We start from the raw sequence: 18,110 nt of genomic DNA, 5'->3' as shown, positions 1-18,110 counted from the left end.
ATTATTGTGTTACTGTCGATTTCCTCTTTTATAGCTGTTAGCAGTTGCCTTATGTATTGAGGTGCTCCTATGTTGGGTGCATATATATTTATAATTGTTATATCTTCTTCTTGGATTGATCCCTTGATCATCATGTAGTGTCCTTCCTTGCCTCTTGTAACATTCTTTCTTTTAAAGTCTATTTTATCTGATATGAGTATTGCTACTCCAGCTTTCTTTTGATTTCCATTTGCATGGAATATCTTTTTCTATCCCCTCACTTTCAGTCTGTCTGTGTCCCTAGGTCTGAAGTGGGTCTCTTGTAGACAGCATATATATGGGTCATGTTTTTGTATTCATTCAGTGAGCCTGTGTCTTTTGGTTGGAGCATTTAATCCATTCACGTTTAAGGTAGTTATTGATATGTATGTTCCTATGACCATTTTCTTAATTGTTTTGGGTTTGTTTTTGTAGGTCCTTTTCTTCTCTTGTGTTTCCCACCTAGAGAAGTTCCTTTAGCATTTGTTGTAGAGCTGGTTTGGTGGTGCTGAATTCTCTTAGCTTTTGCTTGTCTGTAAAGCTTTTGATTTCTCCATCGAATCTGAGTGAGATCCTTGCTGGGTAGAGTAATCTTGGTTGTAGGTTCTTCCCTTTCATCACTTTAAATATGTCATGCCACTCCCTTCTGGCTTGTAGAGTTTCTGCTGAGAAATCAGCTGTTAACCTTATGTGGGAGTTCCCTTGTATGTTATTTGTCGTTTTTCCCTTGCTGCTTTCAATAATTTTTCTTTGTCTTTAATTTTTGCCACTTTGATTACTATGTGTCTCAGCATGTTTCTCCTTGGGTTTATCCAGTATGGGACTCTCTGCACTTCCTGGACTTCGGTAGCTATTTCTTTTCCCATGCTAGGGAAGTTTTCGACTATAATCTCTTCAAATATTTTCTCTGGTCCTTTCTCTCTCTCTTTTCCTTCTGGGACCCCTATAATGCGAATATTGTTGCGTTTAATGTTGTCCCAGAGGTCTCTTAGGCTGTCTTCATTTCTTTTCATTCTTTTTTCTTTAGTCTGTTCCGCAGCAGTGAATTCCACCATTCTGTCTTCCAGGTCACTTATCCGTTCTTCTGCCTCAGTTATTCTGCTATTGATTCCTTCTAGTGTAGTTTTCATTTCATTTATTGTATTGTTCATCTCTGTTTGTTTGTTCTTTAATTCTTCTAGGTGTTTGTTAAACACTTCTTGCATCTTCTCCATCTTTGCCTCCATTCTTTTTCCGAGGTCCTGGATCATCTTCACTATCATTATTCTGAATTCTTTTTCTGGAAGGTTGCCTATCTCCACTTCATTTAGTTGTTTTTCTGGGGTTTTATCTTGTTCCTGCATCTGGTACATAGCTCTCTGCCTTTTCATCTTGTCTATCTTTCTGTGAATGTGGTTTTTGTTCCACAGGCTGCAGGATTGTAGTTCTTCTTGCTTCTGCTGTCTCCCCTCTGGTGCATTAGGCTATATAAGAGGCTTGTGCAAGTTTCCTGATGGGAGGGACTGGCGATGGGTGGAGCTGGCTGTTGCTATGGTGAACAGAGCTCAGTAAAACTTTAATCTGCTTGTCTGCTGATGGGTGGGGCTGGGTTCCCTCCCTGTTGGTTGTTTGGCCTGAGGCAACCCAACACTGGAGCCTACCCAGGCTCTTTCGTGGGGCTAATGGTGGACTCTGGGAAGGCTCACGCCAAGGAGTACTTCCCAGAACTTCTGCTGCCAGTGTCCTTGTCCCCACGGTGAGCCACAGCCACCCCCCACCTCTGCAGGAGACCCTCCAACACTAGCAGGTAGATCTGGTTCAGTCTCCTATGGGGTCACTGCTCCTTCCCCTGGGTCTTGATGTGCACACTACTTTGTGTATGCCTTCCAAGAGTGGAGTCTGTTTCCCCCAGTCCTTTCAAAGTCGTACAATCAAATGTCACTAGCATTCAAAGTCTAATTCTCTAGGAATTCTTCCTCCCGTTGTTGGACCCTCCGGTTCGGAAGCCTGACGTGGGGCTTAGAACCTTCACTCCAGTGCGTGGGCTTCTGTGGTATAAGTGTTCTCCAGTTTGTGAGTCACCCACCCAGCAGTTATGGGATTTGATTTTATTGTGATTGCGCCCCTCCTACCATCTCATTGTATCTTCTCCTTTGTCTTTGGATGTGGGGTATCTTTTTTGGTGAGTTCCAGTGTCTTCCTGTCAATGATTGTTCAGCAGTTAGTTGTGATTCCGGTGCTCTTGCAACAGGGAGTGAGAGCACGTCCTTCTACTCCACCATCTTGAACCAATCTCAATGTCCCATTTGTTAAAATCAGGCCTCACTGCACACCTTAGCCTTCAGTTAGGACCACAGAATGGCTACACCTTGGAAAAGCACCACTCCCTAAAGAAGAGTCATGCCCTAGCACTAAGAACAAAACCTAAAATAGAGCAATCCTAACAATAAAATCAAGTCTAAGTCTCGTTCTTTTTTAATTTCACAGTCCCAGTGTGTAGTTCAGTGTCTTGTACCTTTTATAAGCCACATACATTTTGGATAAACGAATGAACTAGCTAATATTAATAAATGTAGAACATTTCCTGAAAGATGTTTTAGACTATAGATTCATTACTCTTGTTTATATTCTTCTTACCTTTCTTAGTTATTTCCATGCATCTTAGATTTAACAATGATCTGTTCAGACACCTGATTGCCACAAGTATTTTGAACGCTTTTAGGTAGTTACATCTATTCTAACCCTTTAAGTAATGAACTTTGCCGCATGTAATCTTCGTAAATCAAACCATTAAGGCTTCTTTTTAAAAAAAATAACTTCCAGTAAAGGAGGGGTAAATGAGAAGCTGATGACCATATTCTTTTCAAGATGGTAGAAAAGTCCAAGCACATTTTGCATGGCAGATTCTGTAAGGAACCCTCCAGTGTGAACACAAGAACCACCAAGAGTGTTCTTATACAACACTGGTTACAGCCACCCTACCGAAGTGTGTATTATACCTCGCTACAGTGATACTGGACCTTTCTGGAACTCAGCCATCCAGTCATCTTAACTCATCAAACCACCGAGCTCTAAGAACAAAAGGCCAGTGTATATAGCACATACAGATGAGCATCAAAGAGTTACCAGTGTGAGATGACAGGTCTTATTTTACATGGATCCAATGAACATCCTTTGGCTCTGCTTAGCCGTCTTCTCAAAGGAACATTCCTTGATGAACATTCTGTCCCCCACCCTAGCCCAAGGCTGAGTTAGAAGTACCAACTTTTTATTTCCAGAGTAACGCTCAGAATAATTGCCTGTTAGTTCGGTTCCATGTCTGCCTCTTCCACAAAGTCCAGAGCTCCTTGAGGACAAGAACTATGTATTATATATCTTTGTATCCCCAGCATTTTACAGTGTTTGACATACGTTAAACATCAATATTTATTGAATGACCAAAGTTGTTTTTTGCCTTTGAAGGAACAGTAGATTTTTAAGTAGCATATTAAAAAGGAGAGAAAGCAGTTTGAAACAGGCACACAACAACAACAAATAATAGTATGCCAGGTGACAAAAATGGTATGAGAAAGACTGAAAACAGTCTGGGGTAACTTCATTTTGGAGGGAAAAAACATAGAGTACTTGAACAGTTTCTAAAAACATTGCTGAATGCTAGCACAGTACTATAGTTTATGTTACTTTTGTTGACTTGGGGCCATCAAATAAAGATTGAAATATTTTCTGAATATTTTGTATAAAGATGCAGTCAGGTATGTAATGCATTTTGTAAAGATTTCCTTGTTAAGTTGTTTTAAAAAGAAAACGTCTGGTTTTTAATAGGATAGGTCCTTAGCTATCTCAAATAATTCAGTTCTGAGGGTTCTACATAGCCAAGGTCTTGCTGTGTGAGGATAGTATAAGTATGTCTGGACCTTGATTTATTGGTGAGTAGTGGTCATTCAATCTACCTAATAAGCATCTCACACTGTATAGGTACTCTGGGGATAGAAACACACACACACACACACACACACACACACACACACGATCAGAAGACAAGGTTAGAGCCATCAAAGACTCAATTTTTCCAGATACAGGAAGTTTTTTTAATCAGAAGTCCTGGGATAATGTTATTACAACTTCATCACCTAGTCCTCTACCCTTATGCAAGCATGCAGTGTTCATCAAACATTGAGTACCCCTGTGGACCAGGCTCTATGCTGGGTGCTGGATGCTGGATGATGGAGGCACAGTGAGTGCTTGTAGGCTAGAGGAGGCCAGACCCTGGAGGACCATGTCTCCACAAGGCTTCTGTCTCTTTGCAGAATAAGTATGGGGAAGATTTTCTCCCATTAGAGGCAAATATGTCTTTTTTCTTCCTAATGTTAAACAGTTTATGAGAAACAAAAAGATTCATAAATCTTCAACCCTAAATTAAAGCATGTTTTAAATAGCTAAAAATGTAAGACTTATACAAGCCTCTCTCCTGTTCTTGACTAGAGTTCCCCATCATCAGCTTGCTTGTAAATAAAAGGGAACAGATAATCTGAGATCTTGCTTCACTTGTCCTTTTGGGTTACCGAGGTTTGCATGTGACTGGGCTTTGGACAGTCCTTCATGGCTTGACAGACGGCCTCCCTCCAGCAAAGGACAGGGAACCATGAAGATTGAATACTGCTTCGTTATAGTTTCCCAGATCACAACTGAGAAAAGAAAGAATGTGCTCAGTTCCACTCCTCAGTAGAGCCAGATGCCCAGTAAAGCAGAAACAGTATACCTGTAAAGTTGCCAAGGCAACGTCAAGGGTAGAGGGAAGAGTAGACAGAATGATTTATGAAGGTTTCTTGCCATAAGAACGGGTCTAAAAATATACTTCCATGTCTTTTTCCTCTCAAGGATAAATGCCACAGGATTTATCCAGGGAATTGTGATGCATAAAGCTTGAGACCTTATCAGAGCTCAAGGAGACCAGGGGTAAAAGGCAAGGAGAAGGGAAACAGAAGCAACAAATGAGAAAATGTGCTCCTGGTGTGCTTTTAATCTTCTGTTGAACTGATGCAGTTTTGCAGATGTAAAACTGACTTTTTTTGGAAACATGCAAATGTTGTATATTTAAAATGTGCCTATTTTTTTTTTAAAGACCATTTACTGGGGTAAAATGAAGATACTTAGTTTCCGTATTTAAAAAAAATTTCCTCTGAGCTTCTACTTTAATATTAGTGGATTTGCAAAGGCAATCACAGATCAGCATGTGGAATAACGTGCTGTCATGGCAGCAGAGTTTGAAGTTGCATTTTATTTATGAACAGTTTAGAAAGACGCGCTTGGAGCAGATAGAGTTGGCTTATCTTAACACCCTTTCTGGGCTCACTGCAGTTAGCTGGAGTTACTGGATGTCCACATGGATTTTCACTTTCATGAATTATACATGATTCTATCAGTTTCATATTGCTGCGTAACAAATGATCATGGATATAGCAGCTTAAAACAGCACACATTTATTAGCTCACAGCTTCTGTGGGTCAGGAGTAGAGGCACAGTTTAGCTGGGTCTCACTAGGTTGTAATCAAGGTGTCTATCAGGCTGTGATCTTATCTTCAGGCTCAACTGAGGGAGAGTCTACTTCCAAGTTCACTTAGGCTGGAGACTCAGGTTGGGACCATTGACCTAAATAATCATCAGCTAAATGAAATGAAGAAAAAGTAAAATTAAACAAGATAAACATTTCCTTTCCCTGGGATGCTTATTATCTACTTCTCTGGTAGAAGTTGTCAACTCCTTGGGAAAATAAATTGCACCTCACTGTGAGGGTTGAGGGAATACCTGTTTCATGTGAGCCTCAGAACCGCTCTGGGAAGGTGTGGGACTTTCCCAGGGCCACCATGCTGCAGTTGGTTTCACATTTAGAGACGGTCTCCTAACCCTGCTGTCTTTCCCAGGCATAATGCTTTTACACAAAATCTCTTTATTATTATTATTTTTTCATCCAGCTTAAATAGACATAGTTTCTTTAACCTTTCTTCCGAGGGACTTTAGTCCTAATCTTTTCAGTGATTGCTGATTGTTATAACTTTCTAATTTTTTCTTCTTCACATGCCCTATTTTAGCAAGGTGTTAAATGGAACACAGGACAAAGCAGACCCATATTTTTGGGTGTTGTAGACTTTATCACACTGCATATTCAGCTCTATCTAGTCAGTACCTCCAAGTCTTTGATGCTGCCTTAACCTCTTTCTTTTTTTTTTTAATTTTTTTTTCTATTTTTTATTGTATTTATTTATTTATTTTTGGCTGTGTTGGGTCTTTGTTGCTGCACACGGTCTTTTTCTAGTTGCAGCGAGCAGGGGTTACTCTTTGTTGCGGTGCACGGGCTTCTCATTGCGGTGGCTTCTCTTGTTGCGGAGCACTGGATCTAGGTGCACGGGTTTCAATAGTTGTGGTGCATGGGATCAGTAGTTGTAGCTCGTGGGCTCTAGAGAACAGGCTCAGTAGTTGTGGTGCACGGGCTTAGTTGTTCTGCGGCATGTGGGATCTTCCCGGACCAGGGCACGAACCTGTGTCCCCTGCACTGGCAGGTGAATTCTTAACCACTGCGCCACCAGGGAAGCCCAACCTCTTCTTTCAAGGGCTTGAATAAGGCAGAATATATCTTAAGGAGTCAAACCCTTCTTAAGCGTTATGTGCTCACTCTGTTTTACGGCACATCTTTTCCAGGAGTCTAATTTGGGAATTGTTTGTGCTCTGAAGGATACGGGAGAAGGCTCTTACTGTCACGAGGGCCAGAAACAGGGCTGGCTCCTCACAGACAGGGCCTCACAGGGCCATTCCGAGTGACTCCTCATTAAGCCCTCTGGTATTCTAGTTCCCTGCTCACAGGAGTGATTCTTCACTTTCCACAGTTGACCTGTTGTACTATATTCTTCCCTCCTCTCTTCTGTGATCCAGAGGGGTCATTGAGTTTTCAATCTATTAACCCACCCCTCCTACCTAGTTTCTTCTCAGACCTGTACTTAATTTCTTCCTGTTTACTCATTAATTAATGAGAAGACTGTACCAAGTTAAAGTTCAGCATCTTCAGAACACCTGATGACACAGTCCCTAAGGCTGCCCTTGAATAACTGATGCAGTATTCTTTGAGCAGTGACCTGTTAGAGTGCCCATCTGGATCGGATGAAAAGCCTTCTGACTTATTAATTTTTGTTTCCAGGTTGATATAGGACATTGTATAATTTATTTTTACCAAAGCTAGATTAGTCTTTACTGTTTGTTTTTGAATTTGTTTTTCCTTAGCCCCAGCACCTGTGGAGATAGTATTGATATGTCTATAGATGTCAGGAATATCCACTTTATGTTTCAAACCACACACCCCACAGTTTTCTGATCTAATTTTTAGGTACTTCATCAGGCCCTCATATATTTTCAAAAATAATTGCTAGTGACCCTGATGAAACTAGGCCAGGTATTCCTAGGTTTAAGGCAGTCCGGTTTGCAATGTGCAGCCCTCCTAATTTAAGGGGGGAATCTTTAACTAGATGCTCCCCTTCGGGGTGGCTTCTTGCCCTTCCACCCTGGGGCTACACACACTGATGATAAGATCCCAGTGGACTTACCTTTAACAGTCAGTGATAAAAATAAGTACAGTGTTAAAAACATCCATCTTTCAGTATCACTTATTTAGAGCTTCCTCTCCTTTTCCAATGAAAGACTACTGTTTTCCTTTTGCTATTTTGTTCCTTAATGCTTTTCAGCAGCGTTCTCATGTTGCACCCTTGATGCCATGAGCCTGAGCTCTGGAGGCTGGATGACCGGTGTTCAGCTCTTTGCCCAGCCTCCACCTGTGAAATAAGATGAATAATAATATTGACCTCACAGAGTTGAAGTGAGCATTAAGTGCTCTAATTTGTAAAATTGCTTTGTTATAAACTTTAAACACATAGATAGATAGATTCAAATGGCAAGTACTGATTGTTGATATTTGTGCTCAGAATTGCTAAATGCCATGTCTTAACGATGTTAGCCAGAATGCCCAGTAAGACTGTAAAATTAATAGGTTATTAAATGAACAACTCCCACTCTCTAAATGTTTTTCTGTTTCTACTTTTCTCATTCTCTATTTGTGTCTCTATTTCTTTTAATGCCCACCATTCTCTTTCCCAACTCTGGTCGCTTTCTATAACTGGATATAGTAGAGAAGCATGTTTTAATTTTTGTATTACCTATGGTAGCTATATAATCTTAAGTAAAACTAAAGGTGTAGAATGTTTATTTTTATCTCTTTAAAAAACTCACATAGTTTCTTTTTTTTCACTTGTCAATTCATTCTATAATCTTTTGTCCCCAGTGGATCAGCAGTTTTCAGTAGAAAGTCTTTTTTCCTCTATTGCTTTATGCTTTTGTTGCTGGGGAGTTAGCAGGGCTACCAAAGCACTTCAAATTCAGGCAAGTCTTCTCTTTCTTTTAGAAATGGATTTTGTTGAATTCTATGTTCAGTTTGTCCCCAGAAACTTACTGAAAAGTATACGGTACAGATATGAATGTTCATAAATACAGAATAACAAAGTGAATACTCTATTTTGGTGACTTTTTTAAAATAATGGAAAATGTGGGATCATTCATAGCATGAGGAGGGGAATTTTGAGAATTTTAGGCACCTCAGAATCAGACTGTCAATTACAAGCTTTAGGTTTGTTTTTTTAATGGCCAAGCGTAACTACCTCAGCTCAACTGTATCTCCTCTTGCCTCACAGCCCTAGGCTGACTGCTTCTTCTGTGCTTTTCTCTACCTCCCTAAAGAGTCCACTTAGTCAAGTTGTGACTATTGACTGAGCACTTTGTGTTAGTCCAGATTCGTGATTGCAAATGACAGACCATGAGTCACGGCAAACCAATCCATTTAAAGTGGGTGTTGGGGGGAGAAGGTTTACTGAAAGCATGCCCAGTAACCAGGAAGGATGGAGTTAGTGCATCCTTCCACATTTGTGCCTTTGCGAAGGGTCCACAGCCCAAGCTCCTTCCCTCTTCAACCCGTGCAACCAGCTGGAAAGGCTGTGTGCTGTTTCCTCAGGGCCTCAAAGCAGGCCCCGTCCTTCGCTCACATTGCCCTCCTTTCCTCCTCCTGCCCACTTTGGTCTGGTTAACTCCTGCTTATTCTCCCAGACATCTTCCTGACTCCCAGCCTGAGATGCATACCTTTTATGTGTTTTCATAAAATTCTGTGCACAGGACCCTTCTACGCACTTATCAAAACTGTCTGGTGATTGCTTGTTTACTTGTCTGTTTCCCAGCTAGACTTCGGCCTTCTAGAGGGTGGGAGCTGTGTCTGAATCATGCTTCCATTCTTTGTCCACAGTCTCATTCATAAACAGAGAGAAGCATTTGTTGAATGAGTGAGCATAGGATCTTTGTTCATGTTGGTGACTTTGCTTTCTGGGCTGATCGCTGTTCATGCTGGTGGCTTTGCTTTGACAAATACCAAAGCCTTTTCCCCTAATGACATAAAATTGCTACTTCTGATGTTCTTCATTTTGAAACGGGACTGGATATGATCCCCTTCCACAAACATATTCAGTAAAGAAATGTGAATACGCATGCAAAAAACCCTTTAGGTCAGTTGTTGTTTTGGTAGTAGTCAAAGTTTTGTGCAATTTCTAGATATAAATAATGACTTAAAATATACTTATAAAATGTATAAGTGACCTTACTTAATGGGCAACCAGATCAACTGTGTAGTTGATATGAACAGAGTGTCAGGAGCAGGTCAGGAAGGTGTCTGACAATACACATTCATTTTTAGTGGCTTATTTTTCATCTTTTCTGCATTGAATACAATTATTTTGATGAGCAGTCTGACAACCTTGTAAGTTAGCTGAAAAAATTGTACTGATATATGCTAACTTATATGCTAACTCGTCCTTTCTTTTTCAGGGGTAAACATAGTGTTAGAATCTTTAATAACTGTTTAATATAGTTATTTTTCATTTGCTCTAAGGTTGAAATATGCTTGTTGGCTCATCAAAGACTCTGATGTGAGGGTTCCACAAAACATATTAGGGTACCTTCCGTTCCTCTCTAACAGTTTAATAACCAGCTTTGATTTGACTCCTCAGTGGCTGTAAATCCATGAAAATCATTCACAACAATAGTTTTGGGAGGCAGAAACAAAATGCTGCTCTCTCTTCTTGTATGTAGTTGTTTTCTTTTAGGATATGTAACTTGAATCTAATATTCTGAGCCTGTGTAATGCTGAACCATTTTAGTGGCACTTGGCTGTGATTCTAATAATTCTTGTCATCAGAAACAAATGATTTCACCAGAAAGGAAAATGAGAGCTGGTTTTACGGATGACATACTCATGCGTTCTCTGTTCTTCTCCCTCTCTCTTGTTTTTCAGTGAGCATGTTTTTGAACACATTAACGCCGAAGTTCTACGTGGCCCTGACAGGCACTTCCTCACTAATATCAGGGCTTATTTTGGTAAGTGGTGGAATCCCTCCCATTTAAAAACATGCTGATTACTAATATATATGTTACATATGTACAGGAAAAAATTCTGGAAGAGTATACACCAGCAGCTTACAGTGACTGCGTGTGTGTATATGTTGGATAGGGGACTGATAGAGGCCTTTCACTCTCCAGGTTATATGTTTTTAAAATATTGGAAAAAAGACTTTTTTAAACAATTATATACTGCTTTTGTTGAAGGAAAAAACAAAATGGAAACAAAATGGAAAATAAAGGAAGACATAATTCTGTGTCAAATTCTAATGTCTAAGATACTATAAAGTAAGTGTGACTCAGTTAAACTAAAATGTTTTTCATTACCCTTTTCAAAATGGATTATTGGACATAATCAAGATCAGTAGAAATATAGCTCAGTTTCTTTAAATATATTGACATGGATGTGGCAGTTCTAAGCTTTTTCCCCCTTCATCTCCTTTTCTTTTAAAATTTACATATATTTCCCTATTGCTTCCTTGAAAAAAAATCCCCAGTAGGCAAAAAGCAGTATGATAATCACCCCTATGGCTCCATTGCCTTATGTGCTAAAATAGTTATAGATGTAATAAGTTATAACACCTGCAGTAGTTTTCTTTAATTTAAGTGACCTTAGAGGGGGCCATCTGAACTAGTAGAATCACTCTAATATAATTAAATTTATATTAAGGACCTTTAACGAGAAAGAGGTTTTAGAAAGCTTTTTTTTCCTCTATACATAATGCTGTGATTACTAATTATTATAGAGACATGGACAAGAAACAGTGCAATGAGGTAACTGCTAGCGCTGTTTCCATTTTACTAATACATAAGCTGGATAGGAAGTAACCTGTCTTAGGTCACAGAGCTGGCAAGTGGCAGAGCAGGATTTCAACCCAGGCTGGCTTGCACCAGAGCCTGTGCTTTTATCGCTCACTTCACTGCCTCTCTGGTTAAGTTCTCAGCTGTTTTTCCAGCTTGCTGAACAAATGGCAAGTCTGGATTTTATTCTAGTAGTATCTTGGTGTGGGTTCACTAGGCTATAAATTAATTACCAGAATGCAGGGTGAGCTAAGCCTAACAGTCGTTTTCCCTTCTCACTTAGAGATGCCCCATCTCCTTGCTTCTCTTCTCCTCCAAATAAAGGGGTTTCTTTAGACCATGACCACCTTTGCAGATCCAGGCTTGTGAGGCTTTCTCCCTGTGTGTGGAGTGCAGCTGCTGAAGCCTGATGATCACTGCCGTGTTGTTTTATGATATATTTGCCTTGCTGCATTCCTAGCAAGCAGAGGATACTCCTGACTAATGTAAAACTTTGAGCAAAGGAAAACCTCTGATGTGTGAAGATTTTGAAAGGCCTTCTCAAAAATGCTTGGTCTGTCATATATACACTACCAAATGTAAAATGGATGGCTAGTGGGAAGCTGCTGCATAGCACAGGGAAATCAGCTCGATGCTTTGTGATGACCTGGAGGGGTGGGATAGGGAGGGTGGGAGGGAGGCTCAAGAGGGAGGGAATATGGGGCTATACGTATACATATAGCTGATGCACTTTGTTGTACAGCAGAAACTAACACAACATTGTAAAGCAATTATACTCCAATAAAGATGTTAAAAAAAAAAATAGTGTAAAGAACACTAAATCACCTCTAAAAAAATTTAAAAATAGAAAAATAAAAAAGAGTGGATATATGTACATGTATAACTGATTCACTTTGCTGTACAGCAGAAACTAAAACAACGCTTTATTTTATTTCATTTTTTAAAAAATTATTTATTTATTTATTATTATTATTATTTTTAACATCTTTATTGGAGTAAAATTGCTTTACAATGGTGTGTTAGTTTCTGCTTTATAACAAAGTGAATCAGTTATACATATACATATGTTACCATATTTCTTCCCTCTTGCCTCTCCCTCCCTCCCACCCTCCCTATCCCACCCCTCTAGGTGGTCACAAACTACCTAGCTGATCTCCCTATGCTATGCAGCTGCTTCCCACTAGCTATCTATTTTACGTTTGGTAGTGTATATATGTCCATGCCACTCTCTCACTTAAACACAACACTTTAAATCAACTATACTCCAATAAAAATTTTAAAAATAATAATATATTAAAAAAATTTTTTGGTCTGTACTGAAGGCAAAGTCACTACCACGTGGGAATAGCTCTTGATAGCTTTAGGCTCCTGCTTTAGAGATTGTTGACACTGGTGGTATCCAGCCCTTGGGGACTCAGCTTTGCTAGCCCTTGAAATGCACCCAGGGCTGAGCTTTCTCTTCAGCCACTGTTCTTTTCTGCCAAGTGCATTTCATGGAGAGGCAGCACTGAGGTCAAGGGTCAGGTGCTTTGCAGAATAGCTGTGTGCATAGAACTGCTTAGTGGTTTGTTTCCTGGCACCAGAGAGATAATTACCTAACTACTCTCCCCTGAGCAATGTCAAGGGAGCCAGGCGGTGAATACTGAAAGTGCAGGGCTGGCCCTGAGGAATTTGTTTGGGGACCTCAGGATTCCTATGCTGGAGACTGAAATGATCATGCAATGTGATGTCTTAGGTGAAGAGAGGTAACCACAAACAAACAAAAACCCCCCCTGCTGTTTCCCCTATGAAGGAAAAATCAGTTAACTGAACAAACATACATAGAAATAAAATGTATTTGGCAAATGCTGCTTTTACACTAACGTGTTTAAAAATAAGTGAGGACTCAGCAGTGTGTATTGTACTAGATATCACTGCTAGTTCTTAATTTCACAAGTTGAAAGCCAGCAATGAGTTTGTTATGCCACCTACTTGTCATTCTTCCCTTATGGTTCCTGGGCCCATATCCCCTCCAGGCACCTCCTTCCCTTGCTTAACTTCAAGCTGCCCCCTCTGGCCACTTGGTACAAGCTTTCTCATCTCAGCCCAGTTCCAGCCACAGGAACTGCACCTGTTGTCACAGTCCAAACCCACCAATTTAGTCTTTTATCTGCTGTAGGAAGGACATGCCCAGTCTGCTTGATGTAACCTCTGTGGGCAATGTTTATTTCTGTGGAAAAAATTTCTGAGTTTTGTTTTTGCTCTTGAGAATGATAAGGTGGATATGTGGAGAAAATGCTCCCCTTAATTTTCTCAAAATGTTGGCAGAATGGAGAAAATGCTGCTGTATTGACATTTATACATAGATCCCTGTGTCCCCATTAACATGTGTATAGACATGCTCCTACACCTACGTGTTACACATGCATGTTAAATACAGAAATACGGGAAAAGGCAGCCAAAGCAATATTTTAAAAAATGAGAATCAAGAATAAAAATAGAAAATTAGGGCTTCCCTGGTGGCACAGTGGTTAAGAATCTGCCTGCCAATGCAGGGAACACGGGTTCGAGCCCTGGTCCGGGAAGATCCCACATACCGCGGAGCAACTAAGCCCATACACCACAACTACTGAGCCTGCACTCTAGAAGCCGCGAGCCACAACTACTGAAGCCCGTGCGCCTAGAGCCCGTGCTCCACAACAAGAGGAGCCACCACAGTGAGAAGCCCGCGCACCACAAGGAAGAGTAGCCCCCCTCTCGCCACAACTACAGGAAGCCCGAACGCAGCAACAAAGACCCAATGCAGCCAAAAATAAAATAAATAAATTTTAAAAAAAAAGAAAAAAGAAAATTAAAATAGTAAATAAAAGAATTAATTCAGGGATTAGGCGTAAAAGAATTGTTTTCAGAAAAGCAGTAGAAGAGATGACAATTAGATCGGAATCAGTTGTAATGAAAGGCCCTTTTATTGTGTTTTCCATTCTATGCCAGGTACTGTTTTGAGCACTTTGAATGTATTATTTCTTATTTCTAAGTGAATTCTAATTCTGATTTCATTGAAATTCTAAGTGGTTGATATAACCAATGCCTTTGTGCTCTGAGTATAAACAGACACAAAATTTAAATAAATTGCCCAAGGATATATAGCAGACAGATGGTGAGATTTGAATTCGGGTCTGTCTGACCATGCCCTCTATCCCCTCCTGTTCAAAAGTAAGGGAGTGGGACTAGAAGATTGTTATGGCTCCTTTCAACTCTTTTTCATTCATCTAAAGAACTTGACCTCCACTTGACCTGAAAATCATGCAGTTGCAGGGCTGGAGGAAGGAACCCTCAGAAGCCATCCAGTTTAAGCCAGCAAAGACCTAAGGAACAGGCACCCAGAAAGCTTATGACTTGCCTAGGTCACCTTGCTAGGTAAGGTATAGGGAAGGCTCGAATTTGAATTTCCACTGCTTTGTCCCAGCATCATTCTGCCTCTCATAAACATGTTGACTAGGAAGATGGGTAGCAGCATTGTCTAGTGGTTGATGTATTCCTTTGAACAGACCCATAGAAATGGGTCAGGTAGACAAGAATGCAGAGAGGAGAGAAGGAAAGGAAAAAGAAAAATAGAGAAAGGAAAGGGGGAGAGAGGGAGACTACAAATGTCTCTGGAGGGAACATTTTTTCTTTTTCCAATCAGCCATGGATTAGGTCAGATTTGGTCAGTCTAGAACATGGACCATCACTTAACACAATTTATAATTTCATTTGTGACATTTATGGTCTTATCCTCTCTATGATGGAAGCTTCACAAAGGCTGGGAACATATCTGTGTTTTTGTGTTCAACTGTATAATGTTTGGGTAGACTCTTAAGAAATATTTGTTGAATGCACACAGATCCAGTGAGTGAATGAATTAACTGACTGTATCAGAATTATCTGGGGAGCTTGTTTAAAGTGATGGATTCTGAGCACCACTCCAGACCAACTGAATCAGAATTTCTAGGGCAAGGGCCTAGAGGAAAGCTGCCACCCAGGAGAAGCTGACAGAGCTTGGGGCGCCATGGCACAGGCTGGCATTTCCCACTTGTCAGTGGTCCCCATGACTTCACCCCAGGAGAGTGAGCCTCCCGTCCAGGCCATAGTCATTAACGCTACAGTGGAAAATCTCATCCTGTGAACATGCAGACACTGAGGTGGGGATCACTGGCTGTTGACCTTGAAGAGAACCTCACTTCTCTGTCTCCTCTCTTTTCTTAAAGCCTTGGCAGTAGGTGGCCAGGAAAGGGGGTGGAAGGACATGAAAAGCAGTTCTTTACACAGCCCCCCTGAACTGGTTAGGGGAACAGATGACTGAGGGGGGGATTGGCTGGGCCCAAGGCGGCAGGAGGCCAAGACCCACTCTGTAGCTCTTCGGTATTCCTAAACAAAACAGGCAGGAGCCAGGAGGAAAGAAAGGGGCGGGAGGGGGAGAGAGAGAGAGGTGGGGGAGAGAAAGAAAGGAAAAGAAAAGAAAGAAGGAAGGAAGGAAAGAAAGAAAGAGAGAGAAAGAAAGAAAGAAGAAAGAGAGGGAAAAAAAGGAAGGAAGGGAGAGGGAGGGAGGGAGGGAGGGGGGAAGTTAGTTCTGTCATGAGGATTTGGGAGGGACTTTGAAAGGGTCAGTGGTATGGAGGAAAGGGTATACTTGCAAATTCTAACAGGAAACTAAAAATGTTATGGATATTACTATAACCCATGCCAATTGCCTTGGTTTATCTTCAAGCCTAGAAGATCCCCTCTTGTCAAAAAACTGTTTACCACTAGATATATTTCAAGGCTTAGAGCAGGTGTCAATTTGGCAGTCTATTTGGGAGTAGACTGCCAGAGTTTCATATTTCCTCTTCAATCTCCACCATTGCTGTATCTATCCTGTGATATCATCATCTACTTTAATCCTTGGGAAACACATAGCCAGTTTCAGGCTGTGACATCTTTGTGTTTCCCATGGGTTTAATGGAATTACATTGTGGAATTACAATGGTGCTGCTATGTGGAAATTACAATGCTGCTGCTATGTGGAAATCTTGAAGCATTTTTGAGTATGTTATAGGATACAGGGGAGAGAAGTGTTTTATATATAGAACATGCAATTCAAGAAGGGGAGGTCTTGTTGGATAGGAAGAATCTAGGCATCTTTAGGAAAGATTCAGCTTTTAGGTCTGCAAGACAGATGGAAGCGCCTTGTTTGTTAACCCTTTGCCAGATTTTTGTTCCTTCCCTGCAGGTGAAGATGAGATAAATTTACACCCTTAGGCCAGCTGCAAACCTGGATCTCCACTCCCAGCCCACAGCCCCATTGCTCCTTGATCATCCCCTCTGCTTCTGTCATATAGTAATGGAGAGGTTACGAGGCCTAGGTAACTGGGTTCTTGACAAATGAGTCTTTGTTTTAAATATGATCTGGGTCCTGAGTATAGCGTATGGCCCTTCTGTCCTGCAAGGTATAGATCCAAACCATTTCTTTGACCCTCACATTCCCAATTCCATCCCTGCTTCCCTTATTCTCAGACAATAACCCTTACCTGCATCTCCACTGAGATCAGTGTCACCTACATTTTACCCATTTGTTGCCTTCTTACCTGTGAAACAGCTCATCTCACACCCTATTTTCCAAAATAGAATGTATTCTTCTGTTCATTCCTGCTTCCCTTTCATCCTTAGAGCAAGAAATGGTGAGGTACCTTTTTAAGGCAGGGTAAATGTTCTTCCTGGGCTCTTGGTGTCATGCCTCTTGGTCATTTGAACGCTTTTGCACTTTGGTTTCTCTCTATCTACTAGATTCTTTCCTCTTTCACAAATATGTATAGGTCTCTCTTTTTTTATAACAAGCAAAATGTACACAAAACCTTTCATTGGTCCTGCTGTTTATTTAAACAATATCCCATTAAATCACCGGGCCAGCCCTTATTATCCATCCGTTCAACCTTTTAGCCATCTATCCATTCAGTCTTCAAACCATCGATCCTTCCATCCATCCATCCATCCATCCAACATTAACTGAGTGACCTTATTTTACACATTAGGTAACTGAGCCCCAGAGAATCAAGAGTACCAACGAAGACATACAACTCAGCTATTATGAAATATTTTAGGGCCTTTACCTTTCAGCTAGATGGTAGGGTCATTATTGACTTCCTGAATGACAAACCTAATTGATACTTTTTAGTTCTCATCTTACTTGATCTGTATAATTCTTGGGGTAGAGAGATTACACTTTTAAAGACTATGAAATGTATAAATTTATGTTTTAATTTTATGGTTATTTGTCAGATTAAAAACTGTTTTGTTCTACTGTGGCAACTCCATTAAGCTACTAACATGCCTAAGGGCTAGTTTTAAAATCTAAATTTGTTTATGAGAGCTTTGCTGTTTACACTGTAGGTTATGCACCAGGGAAAATAATTCAAAGTGACACCAAATATGTGCGTGTTAAATAACACCATCTGCCCATTTGGATCTGTGCAGCTCTTTAAAAATACTGTGAGGTTCTGGCCCAAATCCTGTCATGTTTCAGGATATGGGACAGACTATTATGCTAAGACCCCAGATTAGAAGATTTGGTTTGAAGTTTAAGAAGGCTTCAAGTCCTTTCCTACTTATTTTTAGTAGTTGTTCATTTAATTCATATTAGAGTATCAGCCCCAGGGCATTGTGGACACTAGTATAAGGGACTGTGTTAGGAAAGAAGCCATTTACCGCTCTGATAGGACAGGCTTGAGAAGACCCTCCTTTGCCTCCCAAGCAGCTGCATGAATAACCCAGTCTTTACTGAGGTCTGTTATTTTTGCATTAGAAATACTGGGTGGAAGGTCTGTCTCCTGTTATAATGCAAA

At 40.6% G+C, this 18,110-nt stretch overlaps 1 protein-coding gene across 10 annotated transcripts in view; it reads left to right on the top strand.

The window, feature by feature from the left end:
* ST7 (suppression of tumorigenicity 7) overlaps window positions 1-18,110 on the top strand; it is a 263,596-nt gene that overhangs the window by 131,214 nt on the left and 114,272 nt on the right. For all 10 annotated transcript variants that reach the window (XM_059933537.1, XM_059933535.1, XM_059933536.1 and 7 more), the window contains exon 2: window positions 10,370-10,452. In XM_059933537.1, the coding sequence (XP_059789520.1) occupies window positions 10,370-10,452 (83 nt within the window). The remainder of the gene's footprint in view (window positions 1-10,369; window positions 10,453-18,110) is intronic.

This window comes from Balaenoptera ricei, chromosome 9 (genome assembly GCF_028023285.1).
Source record: "Balaenoptera ricei isolate mBalRic1 chromosome 9, mBalRic1.hap2, whole genome shotgun sequence".
Taxonomy (NCBI): domain Eukaryota; kingdom Metazoa; phylum Chordata; class Mammalia; order Artiodactyla; family Balaenopteridae; genus Balaenoptera; species Balaenoptera ricei.
The sequence above is the reverse complement of the archived record's forward strand: the minus strand, read 5'-3'. Positions and strand labels throughout refer to the sequence as shown.